General features: G+C 40.6%; 1 protein-coding gene across 3 annotated transcripts in view; it reads right to left on the reverse strand.

Moving 5' to 3' along the window:
• The window catches only part of TAFA5 (TAFA chemokine like family member 5), a 357,575-nt gene that overhangs the window by 43,390 nt on the left and 293,080 nt on the right, over positions 1-21,105 (reverse strand). Inside the window, exon 3 of one of the 3 annotated variants that reach the window (XM_074227258.1) lies at positions 10,948-12,134. The exons of the other annotated variants lie outside the window; for them this stretch is intronic. Coding sequence (XP_074083359.1) covers positions 12,126-12,134 — 9 coding nt within the window. The 3' untranslated portion in view covers positions 10,948-12,125. Of the gene's footprint in view, positions 1-10,947; positions 12,135-21,105 lie in introns of those variants that run through there. 3 annotated transcript variants of the gene reach the window in all.

The raw sequence follows: 21,105 nt of genomic DNA on the forward strand, positions 1-21,105 counted from the left end.
TAACTCATGAGATAGTGAGCTGTCCATGATTGAATGTCTTCAAGAGGAGGCTGGATGGGTTATTTGTTGGGGATAGAAAAATTCCTGATTTAGGATTCTAGGACTCTGCAGTCCAACTTTAACACCTTACTCTCTTTTACAAAGGAGGAAACCGACAGCCTAAAAGCAACAATGATTTTTCTGAGATCACAAAACAGAACTGGGTGATAAAAGAACTCCCAAAGTTCATGCTTCTCTTTGTATGTGAAAGATCCACCAATTCCTACCTTGGTGAGCATGATTTTTGGTGCTCAACATCAAGGTTTTCTCAGCAATTCTTGCCTCATAATGGCATTCCCCCTTCCACAGCCTCCAAGAGTATACAATCTGCAAGGTCTTCTAGGGTAGGGTCTGTTTCCTTCACGAAAGATGCAATCACCATCCTCTACCTTTGCCTAGATTGGGTTCCTCCTCTGGAATGCTCTCTCAGCTCTCTTAGAATTTCTAGCCTTTCCTTTTGCACAGATAAAACCACTGTAACCAAGACCAAGAAATGCAGTAAACTGGGAAACAATCTTTACAACTAATGATTCTGAGAAAGGACTCATTTCTAAAATATACAGAGAACTGAGTCATATTTAAAAAAAGCCATTCCCCAATTGACAAATGGTCAAAGGATATGCAAAGGCAATTTACAGATGAGGAGATCAAAGAGATCCATACTCATATGAAAAATTGCTCTAAATAATTACTTATTAGAGAAATGTAAATTAAAGCTTCTCTGAGGCACCACCTCATAGCTCTTAGCCTGACCAATATGACCAAAAAGGATAATGATCATTGTTGGAAGGGTTGTGGCAAATCTGGGACACTATTACACTGTTGGTGGGGCTGTGAACTCATCCAACCTTTCTGGAGAGAAATTTGGAACTACACCCAAAGGGCAATAAAAATGAGCATACCCTTTGACCCAGCAATACCACTACTGGGTCTATACCCTGAAGAGATGAGGAAAAAGGGTAAAAACATTACTTGTACAAAAATATTTATAGCAGCCCTGTTTGTGGTGGCAAAGAATTGGAAATCAAGTAAATGTCCTTCAATTGGGGAATGGCTTAGCAAACTGTGGTATATGTATGTCATGGAACATTATTTCTCTATTAGAAACTGGGAGGGATGGGAATTCAGGGAAGCCTGCAGGGATTAGTATGAACTGATGCTGAGTGAGATGAGCAGAACCAGATAAACACTGCACCCTAACAGCAATATGGGAGTAATGATCAACCTTGATGGACTTGTTCATTCCATCAGTGCAACAATCAAGGACAATTTGGGGCTGGCTGCAATGGAGAATACCATCTGTATCCAGAGAAAGAACCATGGAGTTTGAACACAAAGATCAAGGACTATTCCCTTTAACTTAGGGGAAAAAACAGATATCTTATTGTCTGATCTTGTTATCTCTTATAATTTATGTTTCTTCTTTAAGGATATAATTCCTCTCTCATCACACTCAATTCAGATCAATGCACAACATGGAAAAAAAAGTAAAGACTGACAAATTGCCTTCTGTGGGGGGAGGGAAGTAAGATTGGGGGGAAAAATTGTAAAACTCAAATAAAATATTTAATAAAAAATATGATCTGGAGAAGAAAAAAAGAATTTCTAGCTTTTCCATCAACTAAACTCAATGGAACATCTTATACAAAGTATTTTTCATCTTTTTTCACCTCCCTATAGCTCCTCCCCGTGCCCACCAAAAGGACTTAGGATATATTGTACACAACATATATGAGAATATTTTATTGCCCTGATAAGAGAAAACAGGCAAGCTCTTTGAGGGCATGGTCAGTATGAGTATCTTTAGTGCTGAGCTCATAGCAAGCACCTAAAATTAATTGAATTATTTTTATCCCCATCATCTACTATAACACAAGACATTAGGGCTTTCTTTCTTTTTAATAAAAGCCTGTTGGATGATTTCATTGATTTGGACTGTCCTTTCTTGGCCAACCTTCATTTTTGTTAAATTTTATTTATTGAAGGCAATGGGGGTTAAGTGACTTGCCCAAGGTCACACAGATAAGCAATTATTAAGTGTCTGAGGCCAAATTTGAACTCAGGTCCTCCTGACTCCAGGGCCAGTGATCTTTCCACTGTACCCCCCAGCTGCCCTGCTTCTTCCACCAAACTTGACCACAACCCTTAATAACTTAGTACCTGATCTTTGAGAATTCATGGCCCCAAAGGGTCATCTCTCTGCAGTCACCCTGGCAATCAATATCCCCTCAATGTTGAGGGCCTCACACACCCAGAATCCAGCATCAGGCCGGAAGTACAGTCAACAATTGGTAGGACTTTGAAGAGACTGAACAAGTTTATATAGAAGCACAATAACCAGAATTCATTTTATAGATGCTGAGTACAGGGTCTGATATCTAAGAGAATAACAAAGTTTTGTTAAAATGCCTTCCCTGCTTTCATGGGGTTTCCCAGCTTGGAGGGAGATGAAATATAGACTCTAGTATACTTAGATGATTCTTGCATTGGAAAGGCACAGCCAGAGTCCTAAGCAAAGTGCCCAGGGGATGGATTGTGGGAAACATTTTTACCAACTAGTCAGGTCAAACACTGATGAGGTTTGTTCCTTGATGAGTCACCTACTTACTGTCTCTGAACTTCAGTTTAGGATGATTGCATTTGAAGGCCCCTGATATCCCTCACTTACCCTGAATGATCCAACAATCCTATAACATGGAAAGCATTCATTTAAAGAAGATAGTTGGTAGAATAGGAAGGAGTGTGGATGAGAGAAGGAATCAAAGCACCAAAGTTAAAGTCCCAACTCAATCACTCACTTGCTATGTGGCCCAGATCAAAAGTTTACCATTCAATGTCTTAGTTTCCTCTCCTAGAAAAACTGCAGGGATTCACATTCATAGATCCTACGGTTCCTTGCATCGTAACAAATGACAACTTAGGAGTTTTTCTGAAGATCCTTTATGACAAGAGACCCTGAAGCAGTGAAAGGTGTCTATAGATAGAGATACTTGGCAAGTTAGCATCTGAAAAGCAGGAGAAGGAAACTCATACTCTGCCTCTTATACTTATTAACTATGTAAATGGAGGTCTCAGTTTCCTCAACTGGAAAATGAGGATAAAGATGGCAGCAGTATCTGCCTTGGTGTGCTGTTAGAAGTGTCAAATGAGATTATGTCTGTAAATTGCTTTGTCAATACTCACGTTTTGCTGTTTGCCCTTCATTGTCAAAGTATCATCATCTCAGGGAGGTGGTGCCATGACATGCATGTGAATTATATTTGTATAAGGTGGGGGAGGGAGTATGTGCTAAGTCACCAGGCTCACTGAGTCCAGTGGTCAGTTATGAATCAAGATGACTGAAGATGACCCTGGATGTGGGTCAAGCAGGGTTAATTGACTTAACCGAGGACTTACATCTGGTGTCAAGTATCTGAGGCTGGATTTGAATTCTGATCCTTTTGACTCCACAGTCAATGCTCTATTCATGTGCTACCTAGCTGCCATAGTCTTGACCAAGTCATTTGAGTATAGAGAGCCAACACACAATCAGGAAAAATGAGGTTTAAGAATTGTTTTGACCATCATTTCTCAACGCTTTGATCAATTCTCTAAGTTGCACAGTAGGTAGAAGTCAGCTTTTGTAAAAGTAGTTCATCACACTAAAGAATTCAAGGTCTGATAATAAAAACACAACTTTATTCTCATTATTATTATCAGGCTCCCTGTCCTTAGAGAAGAAAGTCCAATCCTAAAATTTAGCATGCCCTATAGTTTTGCATTTAACAACTCATCAAGAAGCCCTTTGCAACACTTACTGAGTTCTTGACATGCTTTTGTTATTGTCCTTATTGGGAAGATAATTCAGAATTGGTCCCTTCCCTGAGGCACATACAGACTGGTAGATAGGATAGGCAAGGTCAGGAGATAGTCTTACATAGGAAGTACAAGTGTAGCAATATGAGCTTTTATTAATAAAGGCAAAGCAGGAAGGTTTCCTTTAAAATATTGTTAAGATTAGGCTCATTTTAATCAGCACTCTTTCCTACTCAGTCTTACTGAGAGAGTTCTGACTGTAGCTGTTAGCACAGCAACAAAGGCAAGACAGCTGAATAGGGAAGTGCAGCAGCTGAAGTCAGATAATACCAGCAGCCTCTTTTTCTCTATGAGGCTGCTGCTAGGGAACAGATATAACTAGAGAGTCCCAGATCTCTATGGATCATGCTCCTTAAACTGGCTTCTCTAATGTAGTTTTAGAGCTGACAAGGTTGTTGATTATCATCATCATCATCATCTATATCATTTATGAAATAGGATAATGCTTACTGAGCACTTTACTTATGTTCTTTCATTGGATCCACCAAATAATTCTCCAAAGAAGATATTATTATTATGCTCATTTTTACAGAAGGCAACTGAAACTGACAGAAGTCAATTAACTTTTTCAGTCACATATATAAATGTATTTGGTAGGATAAAAATTAAATCTTTAGAATGAGAAGAAAATATTTGTGTATATGCATGTGTGTATGTGTGTAAACAATTTTCTTTGTCTTAATATTTCTAGATAGTTTTCATTGTGTGTCTTTCTTTTCTCCTTGACCAGTTAAGTTCTTGGGCAGAGTCTTGAGCTTTGGGTTCTATTGTGAGACACGTGAGGTCTTTGACACAGAGGATAGCAAAGGGCTGAGTGGCCATGTCGGTATCACCGGGGCAGTGGCAGCCACATCCTTGGCACCACCGTCTGAGCCCTTCTCAACTACCCTAGTAGAATGGTAAAGGTGATCTCAATCCTTCCCGGTAACAATGGAGAATCCTGAGATAAAGCACAGCCTCAATTTAGGGAAATCAGCAAGAAATGTTAGGGTGGGAATTCTAAGAGCCAAGGTAGAACTTTCCTCATCTTAAGAGAGAGGGAAAGAATGAGAGTTAGAGTGAAAGAAAGTACATGAGGGCCTAGCATTCTCTGTAAATGTCCTCAGGTCAGGACCACAAACAGGACAGGGAACCCAATATATCTTCCCTGCTACTGCTTACACCATTAGCACTACAGCTGGGGGACTCACTTGAGAGTGGAATGGGCAATGATGTATAGCCCTGCTCTGACTGGCTAATATGAGCAGTGCCACTGGGCTGCTCACATTCCATTGGTGCAGAGACATGGAGAGTTTATAACCAAGGTTTGGAATGCTGTGCCTGGAGCCATTCCATAGAACCAAAATGAATGTGGAAGGAAAATGGCATTAGACAGCATCCTACAGGACCTCTATTAAATTCCTTCAGTCTTGCTCTGCTGCTTAGCAAAGTGAGATGGAAAAGAAGGTCCCTGGAGGTGAGATAAGCTGGTCCACTCCACTTGGCTATGAAATCTTCACTGGGAGTACATTGGGCAGACATGACATTCAAAGTGATTAGGAGGTCAGCACCAAAAGTGGCTCTGTGTCCATTGGTATTAGAGGCAGTGTGCTATAGTGGAAGTAGTCAGAAGGACCTCTCTTTGAAGCCTCATTCTATGACTCAGTATGAAAAAAGTGTGAGCAAGTCTTTTCCCCCACTATGAGTCTCAGTTTTCCCATATGCAAAAGGAGAGGTTGGATTGCAGAGTCATTAAAACCCTATTCAATGCCAAATATTACAAATTTATGACCTCATTAATTCATGGCATCAGAGATTTAATGCTGAAAGGACACTTAAGAGTTCCTTCAGACCAAGCCTTCATCAGAGACACACCAAAGTGACAGAGTTGAGATTCAAACTCAGATTCCTTGTCCAAAAATATTAAAAATGGCTTATTCAAGTTGGTGTTCCTTTGAATGGCAATGATGGAAACTCAGTAAAGCATCCTCATCTCCAACCCAATTTTTATCGAAGGACTTATTGTGGATTTCTGTTCCTTTGTTCCACCAAGGACTCATTTTTATCACAACTATGCAATTAAATCATCCAGCAAGATTCTCTTCTTCTGGGAAAAGGAGCATTACAACTGGAGCCCTGGACACCCCAGTAGCCTTGCTCACTTCCATCATCCTGCACATGAACAAACTCCTCACCAACATCTGCTAGGTCCAGCCCATATCTATTTCAGCGATTGTTCATTTGTGTATTTAAAATGACTCGAAAAACACCCACTTTAAAGAAAATTGAGACTAATGCAGCTCAATTACAGTAAATAGCTAGCAGCATGTAATAGGGATGCTTTCCATTACAGACTTGTCCTAGAAGGCTGCCAGAAATAATGTGGTCTGGGCCAACCCAATCTCTCAGCTCCTCTGCTTGCTGAGAATGAAGAATGCCATTGCTCAGAGTATCACCGGGACCATGGTGGTCATATAACTTTTTGTTTACACAAGGAATCTATTAAAATGTCGATGTTATGGCGGTGATGAATAGAGGGAATTCGAGAGAACAGAAATGGATTGTAGTCAGGATTCAGCAACAACAGCTCCTTGTATGTCTCCAGTGTGAAGGATTTGAGTGGGGCAGAACCTTAAGGGACATTTCACCAAGAACCTGAACAAAGTTCTCTGGTTTTTCAAAGGAGAAATTACCCTCCCTAATTGGGATATTCCTTATCTTCCTGGGAACATTTCAATCAACTCCACAAAATGGACAGTATTCATAGTTTTTATCTCAAAGCTCATAAGATCCTAAAGATGGAAGAACTCTTAGAAGACCCACCCCTTTATAATACAAATAGGGAAATAGGCCAAGGGATGGAGTGAGCTGCCCAAGTCACACCAGTAATAAGAGGTTCCAGATCTACTGTTCTCTCTAAGGTACCACATTGCCAGTCCAAGGATCTTTGCTCTACTACAACCTATTGCCTAGTTGGGAGAAGCTTCTGGAGAAATACCACCAGAAAATGATTTTAGAGGGGGTGCACCCCTGTACTCTGACCTTTCCTTCTAAAATTGGTTGTTTCTCCTTCCTGGCCTGTGCTACAAACTTCACCAAAACTTGGAATCTCTTCAAGGTTCCTCTTTGCACATTCTGTTTTTTGTGTTTTCCACTCCCATCAGAAGGCCAGGACTACCTCTCAGACTGTTTCCTTATTCCCAGAGTTCAGAACAATGGCCAGCATAGTTCAGATGCTGAAATGACTGATCCCTCTTTTATTAGCTTTCTTTTCCTCTAGAAATTTGTTATTAAGGGACCTTTTAATCTTTGTTTTTTATCCTTAGTGGCTAGCTCAGTGTCTGAACCACAGTAATCAATAAAGGTTTCTTGATTGATTGATTTTATATACAGTATGGTGATTCCTAACGAAAGAATATGGATTTCTTGGGGGCAGGGGACGATTTATTTTATGCTATTTATTTCAGCAGATACCTAAAAGGTAGTCCTTGATTAGTTACAGTTATCAGGGACTGGGAGTCTGGGAAGTCTTAATATGTTAACTAGTTTTCTCAACTTTTCTTCTTTCTTTTAGCAGAAAGGGCGGCTCTCTGGGAAGGGGGCTGCAACATTTGCAGAACACTAGACACATACATACACATGAATACATATATACATAGATAACTACATATGAATACACACAAAATATATTATATATCAAATTATATATGTTACATATGATATATTATTAATAAATTTATATATATATATATATATAATTTTATCCTGTCAAGGACCCCATGTGGTGGATGCTATATAATTATTCTCATTTTACTACTCTTAGTAATGAATATCCTATCTATAAATTTAAGGTTGAAAATCACTTTACAAACTGATGTATTTCATTCTCCCAGCAACCCTGGAAAATAAATGTTATTTATTTTCTTCATTTCATAGATCAGGAAACTGAGGCAAACAAAGATTTATCACATTTCCCAGGTTCACACCACTAGATTCAAACTCATCCCTTCCTGATTCTAAGCACAATTCTCTACCTCCATGCCAAATTGCCTCCACTGATTTAAAAAAAATCTGACAATCAAAAGGATCAATATTTGGTGAGAGACCACCATATTGGGTGAGAAGCTGCACTGAAAGGTTTGAGTTCCACTTTAACTTGCTGAGATTCTTTGATTCACCCACTGATGAGACTTTCTTCTCATTTCATCTCTATCCTGGTGAAAGACCAACAGCTTCCAAGCTAGGACAGGTGATCCCCAGTCCCCTTAGCTCTCTGCCAGTGTTTGAATGTTCATGTAAATGTTTCTCAAGTTCCAACTGTGTGGGTGAGTGTGGTATGGAAAAAAAAAACCTTTATTAAGCACCAACCAGTTCTAGGTTCTCTGTCAAGCCCTGGCACTAATAAATATAGAAGTGAGATGTCCCTCCCTCCAACTGTTTATATTCAATGGGTCTAAGATGCTTTGCAATTCACTAGAAACAGGAAAATGAGAAAAATAAATTCTTCTGACCTTCATAGTATATTTATCATTTTTCTTTTCTTCAGGTTGGGATGTGCCATTGCCTAATAAAATCAGCACAGCTTGGGGCTGCCTATGAATAGGGAGGTGGGCAGTGACAAGAGCATTGGATTTGAATCCAGGAAAATGTGAGTTCAAGTCCTGTCTCAGACAGAATTCTAACTCCGCGATTCTGGGAAAATTCCTTTCTCAGTCTCTGGTCTATCTGTAAAATGGGGACAATATAGTACCCACTAACTTGAACTAGTTGGGTAGATGAAATGAGAAAATATTTATATAGAGCTTAATAAATCTTAAAATGTCAAAAAGGACAGTTCTTTTAATGTTATATCATATATTATTATTATTATTATTATTATTATATTGTTGTTTTGGTGAAAATAGAAATAACAAAACAAATGACAAATGCTACCAAATTATAGGGACCAGACTTGGCCTGAAGAATAGATATGAGAAGAAGCCTCCATCTCCCCACCCCATCCCACTTTCATCCCATTTCTTCCAGAGGTGCTGCACTGTGGGAGCAGAGTTATCAGACAGAATTATTTGCTATGGGGCTTAGTTTTAGTGACCCCACACACAGATACATGCATACACACTTTTTAATTCTTTACTTTAAGGACTGACTCTCTGGAAGAGAGAAAAAGGGAGGAAAGAGGGATTCACTGGGAAATGTAAGTAATACAAGTACAAAAGCTATTAATAACATTTTTTGAGGATGGGTAGAAATTGTATGGGCAAAGTGAGGAAGGCAAAGAAAGAAAGAGAGAGAGAGAGAGAGAGAGAGAGAGAGAGAGAGAATAAACTATCTCCTAGGTTGGAGAACATAGGTGATAAGCGGTTTCAAGGGTCAGGAATCATTTATTATGCCTGAGCTGTGGTCCACACAGAGTGAAGTTATCTTGGGTAAACCTGGCAAAGTTAGGGTAGAGGTGAATGGCAAAGATCCTTAGATATTGACCCTAAACTTTCCTGGGGGGGGGCTTAAGGGGACTCTAGGCAGTTTTGACTTTAACTATAGTTATTTACCAAAATGAGGGTGCATACACCCTAGGATCATCACCCCCAAAACTACAGAGTCCTCAGAGGACACCTCGATCAATCCTTTCATTTCAGTGATGAAGAGAGGTGAAGGGATTGGCCCTGTTATACCCATATCTAAGGTATGATTTCAACAATCAATACCCACTCACTTATTAATCACCTATTATATACCTATAATGAGGCAAAGTGCCAGCAAAGCCAAGTTAAAGACAGTCCCAGCCCTGGAAGTTAGGATTCAAGTCAGGCAATCATAGAATAGAGAGAACCTTGGGAATGGGTTGGAAAAGGAACCTTGGGAACTGTCTAGTTCATTTTACAGATAAGGAAACTGAGATGCAGAGAGGTGAAGAGACTTGAGCAAGCTCACTTGGTGATCCAAAAGCCTGGTGATCCAAGGGCTCAGCTGCAGCCTCACACTTCTTGATTGGTTTGTAGAATCTCGGTGTGAGAGGGGCCCTTCGCCATCATCTCACCCTGCTCCCTCATTTTCCACTAGACAGTCACTGACTGATAAAATAATTTTTCCAGGGCCTGGAAATAACATGAAGGTGAATATGAGACCTGCCCTAAGATATCAAGACAATTTGAATAGGAAATAGGATTTCAAATGCACTTTCTATTCTGGGAAGCCCTAGGAGAGGAAGCAAGTAGCAGGGGCAGCGTGGGTGCAGAAAGGGACGGCTTACAATGAAGTCCCATTAATCTCAAGGGGATATTCGGGCTAAACAATCCCGACGGTAGGTTATAAATATCAAAATTCTATTAATCTGAGGAGGGGAGAAATCTTTTCAGAAAAATAAGAGGATTAATGGAGAGGAAGAAATACTGGCCATGAGGTCTAAGAGAGGCTTAGAACAGTGAAGGACTACAAATGTTTTCTACTGGAGTGGGCTCAGGACATGAGCACATCCCAAGGAGCTCTTCTGGGAGCTTAGCCCTGGGAAGAAGAAGAGCATGTGTCCCATAGTGGACCCTAGGATGAGGGACTGAGGAAGGAGGAAGTGAAGGAGGGCCTTTCCTTCAGACAAGGCAGGGCGGGAGGTCATCTCACACCCAGAGGTGCTTACAAGGTCCAGACAACTGACATTGATAACAAATTTCTCAACATGGACTAGAGAGAGGGAAAGAGAATATAATTAAGTGGAAAATTGTGAGGTCCAGACTCTCAGGGCTGAGAAGAGCTGAAAAGGAGGGAGATTGATGAAGTCATAAAGCCTAAGCCTGCATTTGAGAGAGGAGTTAACACAGGTCCACAACAGGGAAAGGAGCAGCCCTATAGCCTGGTACTGGCAGGCAGAGGACAGGGTTCCTAGACTAGTGATCTCTCTAGACATTTAGGTAATAGACATTCATTAAATGCCTACTGTATACCAGGCAATGAACTAACTACTGGACTTCTAAAGGCAAAAGAGAGCTTCTCATCTCATGGACCTCATGATTTACAAAAGGGAGACACCATGCAGGCAATCATATATCCACATTCATACAAATATGCATATAGTTGTGTCATTATACATACACATGTATGGATTTATATGGTATATATATATATATATATATATATATATATGTGTGTTTATGTATATGTATATATGCATGTATATATGGCAGCCAGGTGGTGTAGGGGACAGAGCACCAATCTTGGGGTCAGGAGGACAAGAGTTCGAATCTAATCTCAGCCACTTGACTCTTACTAGCTGGGTGGCCTGTGGTAAGTTACTTAAACTTGATTACCTCACATCCAGGACTATCTCCAGTAGTCTTGATTCCTATCTGACCATTGGACCCAGATGGTTCTGGAGGAGAAAGTGAGGCAGGTGACTTAGCACAGCCTCCCCCTCACTCAAATCCACTTCACCTAGTTCTGATGAAATTGCCTCCATGATGTCAGTCTTCTTCCAGAATGAAAGAGAAACATCATCAACAACATCATCATCATCACCATCATCATCCCATAAATATATGTAGATCTAGATATACATACATGGCCAGATATGTATATGAATGTATATATGTATATATAATAATACCAAGGAGTTGGGGAGGGATGGTGGGAGGAAAGGGGGCATTTTAACTGAGACTCAAAGGAAATCAGATATAAGAGACAGAGGTGAAGGGATCATGCCAAGCACGGGAAACAGCCAGAGCAAAGACTCTGGAGATGGCCTGTCTGGAACAATGGACAAGCACAATGAAGATAGTAATGTGGAAGATGAGTGGAAAGTGAGAATGAACTAGATGTTAAGAGATTTCCATGTCCAACCAAGGAACCAGGCTCCAAGTGTGGAATCTGAGGGGTTGGGAAAAGTCATTGCAGCCCTGGTGGCTGGTAGGGAGCCTATCAACATTCCAGGCACATCGCACACCTACCCACTACAATTTGAGGATGGCTACAGATAATGATGATAATAATAAGGCCATTTCTGAAGCATTTTAAGGCTCCCACAGTACTTTCCTCCAAATGGCCCTGGGAGGGGAAAATGAAAGGTTTTTCTGCTTCTTCCTTTTAACTATATCTGTGACTTTATCTCCAAAGATGCAAATCAATCCCTCTGCAATTTCATCTTCAAGAGTCATCTGGGGCATCAGGAGACATAACATCTTCCCAGAAATACACTATCCAGAAGGAACATACAGTAATAATATTCAAAGTCCAGTCCAAAGAGAAAGACCACGACCGTGAGAAACTCAGGACTTCTGCAAAAAAAAAAAAAAACAAAGATGATGCAAGGTAGGAAACCTTCTCTTCTCAGTTATGGAATTTGAGAATGGAATTTGCTCTGTGCCAATGGAGAGGTGGAAGGGGGGTCTCTTCTTCCTTTCAGGGCAAGGTGGAAAGCACCTTTTTAAAGACTTCCATGACTTAACCATCTTTCCTCAGCCCAACCACTCAGTTAAAGGTATCCTAGATCTCTCCTATTATTCCTTGAGCCTTTTATCTGGATATGGTTTTTGTAGATGATACTTGTCACTACACACACAATATTTAAGAGTAAACTGAACCTAAATATAAGTTAAAGGACCTAATAAGTTGAAGTACTTGAGTTTGAAACCCATCTATGTGATTGTGGACAAATGACTTAATCCTTCTGAGTCTCAGTTTCTTCTTCTGCTAAATGGGGCATGTAGGACTAGATTATGTGAAGGATCCTTGTGATTCAGTAGCTATAGGACTCTGTGAACATGACCCATTCCTCATCTCTATACTCATATTGGGAAGGATGTCTAGATAAGAGAAGGCATTTAATAAAGACTTGTTGGTTAAAATCACCTGTTGCTTCCTTCCAAACTCTTATAAGTTGAAAGTAGATCTGGGCAAGATTGATTCTCTGCTCATTGGGTCCCCAGCCCAACAAACCAGCCTTTGATATGGTGGTCTGCTGCTCTCTGACTGAACTCAGGGAAATGTCCATCCTGGCATTAAGCACTCAGAGGGAACCAGGACAGGCTGTCCCTTCTTAGCCAGGTGGACTTTGAGAGTCTTATAGAGATAGAGACCCCTGACAAAGAAGTGTTAGAAGCAGAGGTGACGCCCTAAGAGAAGGTGAGCAAGAAGAGAATTAGTTAGGACTTGAGGTGTGTGTGTGTGGGGGGGGGGGTGGATTAAGATACTAGGAGCAAAGAATAAACAGTAAAAGAACTAGAAATTTGGAAAATGAACTCCTTGAGCTTCTTCCTGTTGGGACCGATATGCAAACTTACTGAAAGAAAGACCCCTAGACTGGGAGGGCAGAGACAAGGAGACAGGTAAGAAGGTATTACCTGAAATAGCGGAGGTCCTATCTGGCTTTACACTCAGATCTCACTAACAAGAGTCCTTCATGGACCCTGGCAGCTGACAGTGTTTCTCATGAATTTCACAGTGTCATCTTCATCTACCCAGGTCTGTGGAGCATCCCTGCTGGGCAGGCAATCTGGCAACTGCCAAGACCTAGGAAGGACCAGACCACAGCACCTAGATACCACAATGCTCAGATTGGAAACCAACTGGCTTGCCGATTGCCATGAGATTTTGTGAAGCCAGGACATAGAACATTTGAGCTCAGAGTGATCTCTGACCATCAAACATAGAATGTCAGAAGCAGAAGAGATCCTAACCCAATTCCCCCGCCCCATGCCTACCACCTATGAGACCTTGAGAGAGGAACTTGGCATTCCTGTTTTTACTCATCAGTAAAATGAGGGGGTTGGATTAGACCAAATTTGTTAGTTTTCTTTTGGTGCGAGATTTGTCATGCCATGAACAACAATGTCAGCTCTAGGATAACCCTAGAAAAATGAAGAGAGAATAATGGATGGTCCCTCTGGTCATCTCACCCACCTCCCACACTCTGGAAAGGTAGAAACTGTGACACACACCTGGAAAGGAATCGATGGTAATACTAAAAACAACAATACTGGCATTTATATGGTGTTTTAAGGATTGCTCAGTGCTTAGAGATATCAACAAATCACAGAACTGTCAGTCAGTGGCAGAGATGACTGTGACCCAGGGCTCCTCATTCCCAGCCCAGGATCCTCCTACAGTCCACCATGGTCACCCATGCACAATCCCGAGGACACTCTGTGGGGCGACAGATCCCATTGAATCCTCTCACATCCCTAGGAGAGGCAGCATTGATCCAGCCCTGGATGACATCACTGATTCCTTGGAGCTGGGAAATCCATCCCATTGGCCTGGTGTGCTCTAGGAGCCGCCCACAGCTCCCTGCCAAGCATCCCAAGACATGGAAACAGAAAAATCACGTGGCAGAATAATCCGTAGGGGGAGAGCTTCTGTGGCTGGCCCCAGGCTGTGTGTGTGGGCACAGCATCCGTGGGCAGCATCAGCTGTGAACAAGGGGATATTTCACCCTTAATGCTAGGATCACCAAGCAGGGGGGAACTCAGAACCCATTGTGGTTATGTCTGAGAGACCCTTCCATAATCCAATAACAATAGCATACTTATTCAGTTCATGAAGATCTGTACAGGTTGGACAGGACTCCATCATGATCTTAGAGCTGGAAGAGACCTCAGGCATAAATCAGTCCAACCCTCTCAACTGACAGATGACTCCAAAGGAGGGCACCCTCACCCTGCTTGATGTGGCACAGTAGGCATCTGAGGCAGGATTTGAATTTTGATTTTTAACTAAATCTAGAATTCTTTCTATTGGCAGCTGATTGAGAACTTGATCTGTAATCAATAAGACATGAGTTTGAATCCCTCCTCAGACACTAACCATGGAAGCCCAATCAAGTCACTTAACCTCTGCTTGCCTCAGTGGACTTATGGCAATACATTTATTATATAATCTATAGATATCCGGATGGGTAACAAAGAGTTGGGTGTGAGTGAATGACTGCATAACATACATGGACATTTGAATCTTAATACATAGTCATAGAGTGAATAATAATAGCACCGATCTCTCAGGTCATGATAAGGATAAAATAAGATCATTTTGCAAAACTTAGCACTTTGCGAATGATACTTATTGTCGTTACTATGATGTTGTTCACTATAAATCCTACTCCTATTCTTATGCTCCAAGAACTGCCTTGCATCATAGTTTCCCACTCCCCCACCCCCAAGTGTGTTAGCGGATTTATTACTGAATAAGCATTTTGCCTTTGAAGCAGTAACAGGTATGAAAAAATTCATAATAGAAAGATTTTTTATAAAATCAAGTTTTAAGAATGCCTCTTTATAGTTTTAGTTTTCATTTAGATAAACAATTTCCGATTGTCATTCTGAAGTGGACATTTTGCAGCTTCTAAGGAAATGGGATTCAAGACAATGTGATCACATCACTTTTGTTTAAAACTTGTGTTACTGGGAAAGGGACTATCAGACCAGCAGGTGGATGCTGTCAAGGTCCCAGAGAATTCTCCAGGTCATTGGAGAGATTAAAGAAAATCCCTCCACTCTGGTGATCATGGACTCAGACAGCTTAAAATAGCATGGAAACATCTGTGTATGTTAACCCGTGGATGGGGGGAGTTTTAGATTTTGATGGGCAGCAAGAAAAATAAAGTTTATATTCACAAATCTGGGAGCTCTCCAAATGACTATTGGAATTGGAGCACATTGTGATGGCTTGGAGAAATCTACCCAGATGACCATTTTAGATACATAGAATGAATTTTGTCATACTGATCCTATTTCAGGGAAGGGGGCTAAAAGTTTCCCCAAAATTTGGAGTTAGGTAAAAGCTACCAGTCAAGTAGTTAGTAAGTGTCTACCATAAAGGCACTGTGCTAAGTACTGAGGTTACAAAGGGGAAAAAAATCCCTTCCCTCAAGGGACTTACATTAAAATAAGGAGAAAACATGCACAGAAATTGGTACATACAATTCATATGCAGAAGAGACAGAAGGGTGCATTAGAGGGGGAGTTGCTAGGATCTGCAGGTCTCAGGGAAAGGCTCCCACTTGAACCACTAAAGGACTGGAATATTGACCATGTCTTGTCTCAGGAAATCAGAGTGATTCAGCCTCCACTAGCCTCTGGCTGGGATGATAATCTCTGGCTAATGCAATCAATGAACTTCAGAGCCTCCTGTAAACTCTGGCAGATTTCACCAAATTAGAAAAGCTCTAATCTATCAACATTTAAGTGCCCACATTTGCCAGGCCCTGTGCCAGACACCAGAAATACAATGACAATAAATGAATCAGCCCCTAACTGCAAGGAATATACATTCTAGAGACCTGTCCTGGATCACAAGTATGCCTTAATAACCTTCTGGGAGAGGATAAATGTATTTTTTGGGCCACAGACTTCAGTGGACATTCCAGAAAAAAAGATAGAATATTAGCATCCTGACATGACTTTTTCCTCCATGAACTCTCTCTGCCTCCTTCCTTCATAAGATAGTTCATGTACCAATGTCTTTATTTTACTGGTTTCATCGTATATCCCAAATACTCTCCCTTCCCATTTCTACTTCCTAGATCCCTTTGCTTCCTACAAGTCTCAGTTAAAATCTCACTTCCTACTTAAAGGCTTTTCCAGTTCTCCTTAATATCAGTATCTTCCTTCCTTGTGAGATTATCGTCCCTCAACCTCGAGGAGCTATTTTTTCCCATTCTTTCTTTCAGAAGGTGACCCCAGCACTTAGCATAGGGTCTCAAACAAACAGGATACTGAATAAAGTCTATGTTGGCAGACCAAAGTGCTAAATAGATAAAATCATAAGGACTCAACCTTACTGAGAAAGAATGACTGAGAAAAGGACAGCAGACTGGACTGCACTCGAGTTTGTATGGGGAAGCCCAAACTGCCAGATTCTGCCAACACCAAACCCTTTAACTCTAGCTTTCTTCCACTGAACACAGTATATCATAATCTCTGGAGACTTAGATATGTAAGTAACCCAAAAAGTTCATGAGAAGATACATGGAAGGGGGAAATGATCAAAGCCATGGTGATAAATTAAGATAACTGCATGTCAAGTGATCAAAGTTATAACTCGAAGTCTTCTATGACTGGGAAAAGAAGGTAGCCTGGGAAAGAACTCTCTCGCTCATTCTCTGTCCTCTGTCTTTTTTTCCCTCATTCTCACTCTCTCTCTCTTTCTCTCTCTCCACCTACACACATACACACACACACACACACACACACCAGAGAAGGACTTCAGAATGTTACATAGTTCCTCTAAGATGGATTAATGAAAAGTAATGAATAATAATCAAAAAAGTATGGATAGATGGTGATAAACACTAGTAAAGAGAGTTCTTGCTTTGCTAAGATCAGACGTTCCTTGGATCATTTAAGAAAGTTTAGAGAAAATAGAATTTGGTTCATAGTCTCTTCTGTTGCTCTCTTAATTGTTACATGTTTCTAAACTTTGTCTTTCTATCCAGATTATGAAGTCTCTGACAATGAGGTCAGAGGCAATACTTTCCTCTTCTTCCTGTTTATCCTCCTTAGTGCTCAGACCTAAGGTTGGACATGTTAGAAAAATCAATCAATCACAGGACTTGTCAGTGCCTTCAGAGAGAAGCTCAGCCTAAATAGAGCAAGAAGGAGGGGAGGGGTACCTGACAACAAAATAAATGTCTACTTATCAAACTGACTAGGGAAGACAGAAAACCAAAATTTTAGTTAGCCCCACTTTTTCTCCCAGTGAACACCTGGAAATCCTGCTCCTTTCTGTGATTTCAAGGAGAGTTTGTCACACACTCTGGAATTGTCTCTGGGGCAGTCTCCTAACATTCTGTTTTTCCTACTTTGGAGAAATTCTTACCATCTCCATTTACTAGAAGCTTTGGTCTAGAGACTATCACCATACAATATTAGAAAGCCAGAGAATATTGGAGCCAAGAGGAATCACAGAGATTATGGAGTAATACAGTTCCATTTCACAGAAAGCATTGAGGTCCAGAAAGGTCCTCAAAGGTACTCATGTCATTTAAGGGTTTCTTAGTGCAGCTCTGGCTGGAACCCAACACTACCTGTATCTTTCCTAAGATCTATAAGACCTGACTTCATGCATGGTTTGATCAAACTGCAAAGACAAGAAGACTCAATACCTTTACACCCCAGCATGAGTGGGGATCTTAGTGGTTAAGGAAGCTGTAGATAGACTTTGGAGACCAAGGTGAAGTCATCCCACAGTGGTGACTCAAAGAATATTTTAATAATTTTGAGAAATCAAACAATCATTAAATGCCAGCATTAAACACATCATTTATTCTGATTCTTACTTGACCAAAGACTCACTCTCCAACATGCCAAGAAAGTAGTCATCCAGTTTCTGCTTGAGAATTTCTAATGAAGGGGAACTCATTACCTTTCAAGGCAGATTATTGAAGTTACTAGCATTGTAAATGGGGTTGCCTCTGTTTTTCTTCTTACATATCCCATGACAACCACTTAGAACTTAATTCTAGAGATACTAAATCATAGAATCTCAGAGCCAAGAGACACTGAAGTGTACTAAGTCCTCCCTGAATGAGAATGAATTAAGATTCCCCATGGTGAGTGATCCCAGATCTAATTCCAATGACAGGTAAACAATTTTATGCAAGGAAAGCTAAGACACTTTAGATAGCTCTGATTATTAGGATGTTCCTGTGTTATGTAGGAGGATGTTTCTGTCTGTGTTTTATTTCAGGCCTAAATCTGCCTTTATAAATTTTTCCAACTGATCCCAGTACTGTCCTACAGAGCCAAGGAAAACAAGTTTAATCTCTCAAACATAATATTCCTTTACTTGAAAGCAGCTCTCTCATTCCTCTTAATTCTTCCCTTCTCAACCATTCTTTTCTAAACCATTTTACTCTATATGGAATTCTTCTGTGTTCATCAGTGGAACAAGATGTACTTGCCAAAATTTCTCCCTTTTGGAGAATTCAGGTCATCTGAAAATTTTGCCAGCCCAAAGAATTTTAAATGGCAAAGAAGATAGAGTGTCAGGCCTGGATTCAAAAAGATTTATCTTCCTAAATTCAAATCTGGCCTCAGATACTAGCTCTGTGACCCTGGGCAAGTCCCTCATCTCCTCATCTGTAAACTGAGCTGGAGAAGGAAATGGCAAACTACTCCAGTATTTTTGCCAAGAAAACCCCAAATAAGGTCAGAAGAGTTGGACATGACTGAAACGATTCAACAACAAAACATGGAAACAATTTTAGACTACTTTAACAAGAAAGACATAGTGTCCAGGAGTAGGGAAGTGATCAAGGCCTGTAACTGTCAGGAATTAGTGGATGCCACATAGAAGATAAGGGAAGCATGGTAGGGAAGGGTTTTGAGGTCATGTTTTAGGAGGCTGCTAATCAAGGATAGATTTGAGGAAGGTATGGTCAAAAGAGGATGCTAAAAGGACAGAAGAACAGTGGGAAGGATGTTTAAGACCACTGAGTCTGACACTGCCTGTCTTAATTCACAGCAGAAGAGATCTGTGAAAGGGCTGTCATGCTAACAGTCCATGTGGCAGAGTTGTTTGCTAAATTTGAAACATTTGTGATGTCCTAAACAATCTTTGTTTTTCGGCTGTTTATATAAGGAAATCTTCATCACTGTGGATATTTAAGTTCATCAAGTAACATTTAAAATAATGAAGAACACATTCCTTTGGAGTGTCATGCTAATACCACTACATGCATTTTGAAGATGAAGAATCTGTAGTCCAGTGATATGAAGCAATTGGTTTATTTGTTTTTTCTTGCTTGGCTCCAGAAAGCAGAAATAGGAAAAAAAAGGTGGATGGCCAAGAGCGGGAGATTTGGGGCTTAATATCTGAACTCTCTTCAAATGATTTTGGATTGCTCAGGAAGCAGTGCATTCTGAAGCCTTTAGTCAAAGGTTCAATGGTCATTTATTGGGTACTGCAGAGAGGATTTCTATGTGCTATCTCAAATGATCTCCAATCTCTCTTCAGGCACAAGTTTCCATAATTTCTCCCGGTTACACTGAAGTGACAGTCATGGCCCTAAAACCAAGGTCTCAGAAAGTTCTTTCCATGAAATGAGTTTACAATTCAGGCACCTAATTGGTGGGAGAAATCCTATGAGAGTAGAAAGGAGAATATTAATCATGGTGTGATCAGGAGAGAAAGAAAGGACTTGAGAACTCAAGTGGTCCTAGGATTTGTGTGTGTGTGTGTGTGTGTGTGTGTGTGTGTGTGTGTGTGTGTGTGTGTGAGAGAGAGAGAGAGAGAGAGAGAGAGAGAGAGAGAGAGAGAGAGAGAGAGAGAGACTCAAAGACAGAGAGGGACTGAAAAATAAGAGTTTTGGGGGGGCATAGATAACTCTCTAGACATAGAATCATTTCCAATTAAGTTTGATTCCTAGGTAATATGTGCTACATTGGCTCTGGCATTCAAAATCCCTCATCATCTGCATGCCAGATACTATTCAAATCCTACTTCATACTTTTACCTTTTCATTCAATCTCCATTCTGCTCTGACAAGATTAGGTGTTTCCCATAGAAGGCATTCCTTCTCTTATCTTCTCTGAAGTTTTGCAATGTATTTCCCCAAGTCTGGAATGCACTCCCTCCTCATTTTTGCCTCATAAAATTCTTGCAGTTCCATCAGTGCTGTCTCCACAAGATATCTAGTCATTAGTATTGCCTCCTTCATGTTCAGATTTGATATTTCCTTAGCTGTGAGTATGCGATCACTTGAGGGTAAAATATAAACATTTTGAGCTCAGGGACTGTTTTGTATCTGGGAAGGTGGATGATCTGGGCTCAAGTCCAACCTCAGCTATTCACAGGGTGAATGACACAGGGAAATCTACTTTATCAAAGAGAAAATTCTCCAAGTCTCCAGGTTGCAGAGAAGATGTTAAATTGTACTGATAGAGTGAGTTCACTCACCTGGGAACTCTTGCAGTCAATAAAAATCCTAGGTTGAGTACCTGCCTCTACCTTTCCTCATGGCTTAGCACAGCACCTTGTACACAGTAGGTGTTTAATAAATGTCAATTGAATTGAACTTTGTTGATTTAGATCCTACTTCCTTGGCCCCTGGGTCCCTTCCTGGCCATGCAGTAACTCTCCTAGGCAATGCCTTACAGGGTAATCAATAATAAAATGTCAGGAAACATCTCGACATCAGATTCTTTAGTTGTATGTTGATGATAATGGGATGAGATTATCTTTATTCAAATTCCAGTCATACTTGCACCTTCCCTTCAAGTATGGACTCAACAAGTCTTCTCATTCGGGCCA

Source organism: Macrotis lagotis, chromosome 2, assembly GCF_037893015.1.
Source record: "Macrotis lagotis isolate mMagLag1 chromosome 2, bilby.v1.9.chrom.fasta, whole genome shotgun sequence".
Classification (NCBI taxonomy): Eukaryota; Metazoa; Chordata; class Mammalia; order Peramelemorphia; family Peramelidae; genus Macrotis; species Macrotis lagotis.